Source organism: Eptesicus fuscus, chromosome 9 (genome assembly GCF_027574615.1).
Source record: "Eptesicus fuscus isolate TK198812 chromosome 9, DD_ASM_mEF_20220401, whole genome shotgun sequence".
Taxonomy (NCBI): Eukaryota; Metazoa; Chordata; class Mammalia; order Chiroptera; family Vespertilionidae; genus Eptesicus; species Eptesicus fuscus.
The window spans coordinates 48,367,466-48,370,355 of NC_072481.1; the positions used below are offsets into that span (position 1 = coordinate 48,367,466).

Genomic DNA, 2,890 nt, shown 5'->3' on the forward strand with positions numbered 1-2,890 from the left:
GGGTTACGAGGACGACCACGGCCTCTTTCCATTTATTTTGCTATTTCATTCTCTTTTTCAAACAATTTCCTCTGAAGTCTGTCAAGACTTCGTCCCCCTTTCCGCCCCCTCCTCCAATATCAGCGTTGTGACCATTTGAAGTCTCTTGCCCGGGAAAAAGAAAAATTATGAATTTACAGGGGACACACACTGATGTCGAGCTGTTACAAACCCAAACCACAGCACGATCATGTACAGGTGGCACAGAACACTGTCATGGGTCCACGTTCCCTACACGCTGTCGGAGAAGGGGGTCAGGCTCCCAGGACCCGGGGCTCCCATTACGAGGCAGCTGCTAGCACGTCTTCGGCGGCACTGGGCATCTGGGACTTCACGGGGGTAGGCTGGGGGCTGGTTTCGGGCTCCCTCTCTTGGGTCAGCAGCTCAAAAAACAGCTCCTCCACGTTGACATTCCTCTTGGCGGAGGTCTCGAAGAAGCCGCAATTCCACTTCAGCGCGTAGGCAGCGCCATCTAGCGTGGTCAGCTCGCGGCGGACCTCATCACATTTGTTGCCCACCAGCACGATGGGGTATTTGTGCAGGTTTCCGCCTTTGATCTCGCGGATCAGCTCGTAGAAGGGCGTCAGCTCCTCCAGGGTTTGCTTCTCGGTGACCGAGTAGACCAGGATGAAGGCGTGGCCCCTGGCAATCTTGAGGCACTGCAAGGCCGGGTAGAGCTGGCCACCCGGGAGGTCGGTGATACGCATCTTGCTTCCCGAGCCGAAAAGGCCGTCCGGCACGTGGTAGATGACATCCGCCAGGGGCGCAGGCGGCACGTACTTTTCCGAGTAGCAGCTGTTCACCCATCGATGCACCAGGGCGCTCTTGCCGACGCCGGCAGAGCCGAGGACCACCACGCAGAAATCTTTTTTCTTCTTAGGGAACAGCACAGAGCGGATGAAACTCAGGGTGGGCGAAGGGCGCAGCCTCTGCCCCAGCTTTTCCTTGAGGCCAGAGCAAGAGTTGCCCATGGTCGGGAACTGGCACGAAGACGCGCGCACAACTTATGTGGCACCGAGCAGGCGGGGCCTAGGGAGGAAGAAAAGGGAGAGAGATGGGACTTAAAACCTGGATTTACAACCCGCCTGGGGACGCTGGGGAGGGTCTCTCAGCTCGCTCCCCACCCCCACATCCTCCCTCCTCTTAGGCAGAGTTTGGCTTATAACAGACCCCAGGATGGCGCCAAGGACGCTGTACCCGGTGGCTACTGTTTAAAATGAGCAACTGAAGCCACAGGAGCCAGGATGCGTGGTTCATGGTGCCAATAGATACCCACTGCCCACTCCGTGTCATCCAGGGAGGGTACCCGCGGACGACGTGCCCGCCAGTCCACCCCCCACTCCACAACCGTCCCCCCTACCCTCCCCATGCCCCGCGCGCGCACACAGAGAAAAAATTGGGGTCGAAAAATATATACCCCAAAGTTAAAGCCGTTACATGCCAGCGAGGTCAAAATTAAAAGATAACTAAACGGAATGATGACACTATGAAACCACAGCTCTTACACCAAGGTTTATACCTCCAATGCTGGTAGAAACTCTTTTTATCTTAAGAAGAGACCTATCCCAGGGAACCAGAAACGTCTGCCTTCAACTACAGGCTCTGCCACTTACAGGTTTTGTGACCTTTATACGTGTTTCCATCTGCAAAATGGGCAAAACAGCAGCCACTTCACTGAACTGTCGTGAGGGTTAAATAACAGAACGCAGAACATCGGCCTGTGGGAAGGTTTGATCAGTATCTGCTCCGATGTCATGCAGAAATCCTGGCATGTAGCCTAAATATTTGCCATAATCTTAAAAAAAATACTTTGTTCTATGTATTACTGCAACATAAACCCACATCCGCCCCCTTCTAAAGGGGCGTTTAGCAATCCCTTGCTCATCTGCAAAAAGCAACAAATGACGCAATACATTTTTCAAGGGGAAGTCTCCTGAGAAAATAGCCAGGATATTTTTCTTTCAGGAATGGAATGACGCCACTAGAAACCTTAACGAAGAACTGTTTGTTTGTTTGTCTGTTTTTTAAATAGAATACGTAAAAAGCAAGATGCTAGCGGGCAAATTCACTCCGGACCCTGGCGGCAATGGCGGTATTTGCAGATGCGTCACCAATCGCTTACCTGAAGCTGCAACAGGAGCGCAGCGCAACCAGCTCGCTCGGAGGTTCCGAGAGAAATGCTCCCAAAATGCTCCTGTTAAACCTGGGGGCGCAGGCTGGGAGACTCCACTTGCACGATATGCAGAGGGGGGACCGTCCTTGTGGGGGGCTGGCCGAGCACAGATGCATGCCCACCCCTCCCCCAGCCTTCCGTCCTGGCGTCCCCCACACCTGAGAGTGCCTGTACTCTAAGCCCAGGGCTGCAGGAGGGGAGGGGGTCCCGGATTCACAGGCACTCGCCTCTGTGGGCTTAGCCATGCTAAGATTTCTGTTTTAAGAGACTGCAGGACCTTCCTCCCTGCTGGCTTTCCTGTGGTTTAGACAGGTTCCCTGTCAGAGGGATAAGGGTGCCCTCTAAACCCAGGGACATTGAGCAGCTATCACAGTCATCCCTTCTCTTTCTACAATGTCTGATTTGATCATTACAAAAACCTTATTTAAAAAATCAGGGCAGGAATAAAGATGCTTTTGGAGGCAAGACACACACACACACACACACACACACACACACACACACACACACAGGAAAAACTGGGGTGGAAAAATATATACCTCAAAGTTAAAGCCTTTAAATCCCAGAGAAGTCCAATGAAAAGATTATTAAATAGAATTCACAAGGGTTGATGAAAGTATGAAACCACAGCTCTTACACCCAAAATGAGTCTTATACCTCACAAGCTTTACCTTAAGA

General features: G+C 52.2%; 1 protein-coding gene across 1 annotated transcript; it reads right to left on the reverse strand.

Moving 5' to 3' along the window:
* Positions 1 to 320: 320 nt before the first annotated feature.
* DIRAS3 (DIRAS family GTPase 3) lies at positions 321 to 1,010 on the reverse strand. The gene has a single exon (XM_008139420.3). It carries the CDS (start codon positions 1,008 to 1,010, stop codon positions 321 to 323), a length of 690 nt encoding a protein of 229 aa, XP_008137642.1.
* Between the last annotated feature and the right edge of the window lie 1,880 nt (positions 1,011 to 2,890).

Bases quoted from the DNA above. Each gene is read 5' to 3' on its own strand.
- DIRAS3 (XM_008139420.3), bottom strand. From the start codon at position 1,010: ATGGGCAACTCTTGCTCTGGCCTCAAGGAAAAGCTGGGGCAGAGGCTG.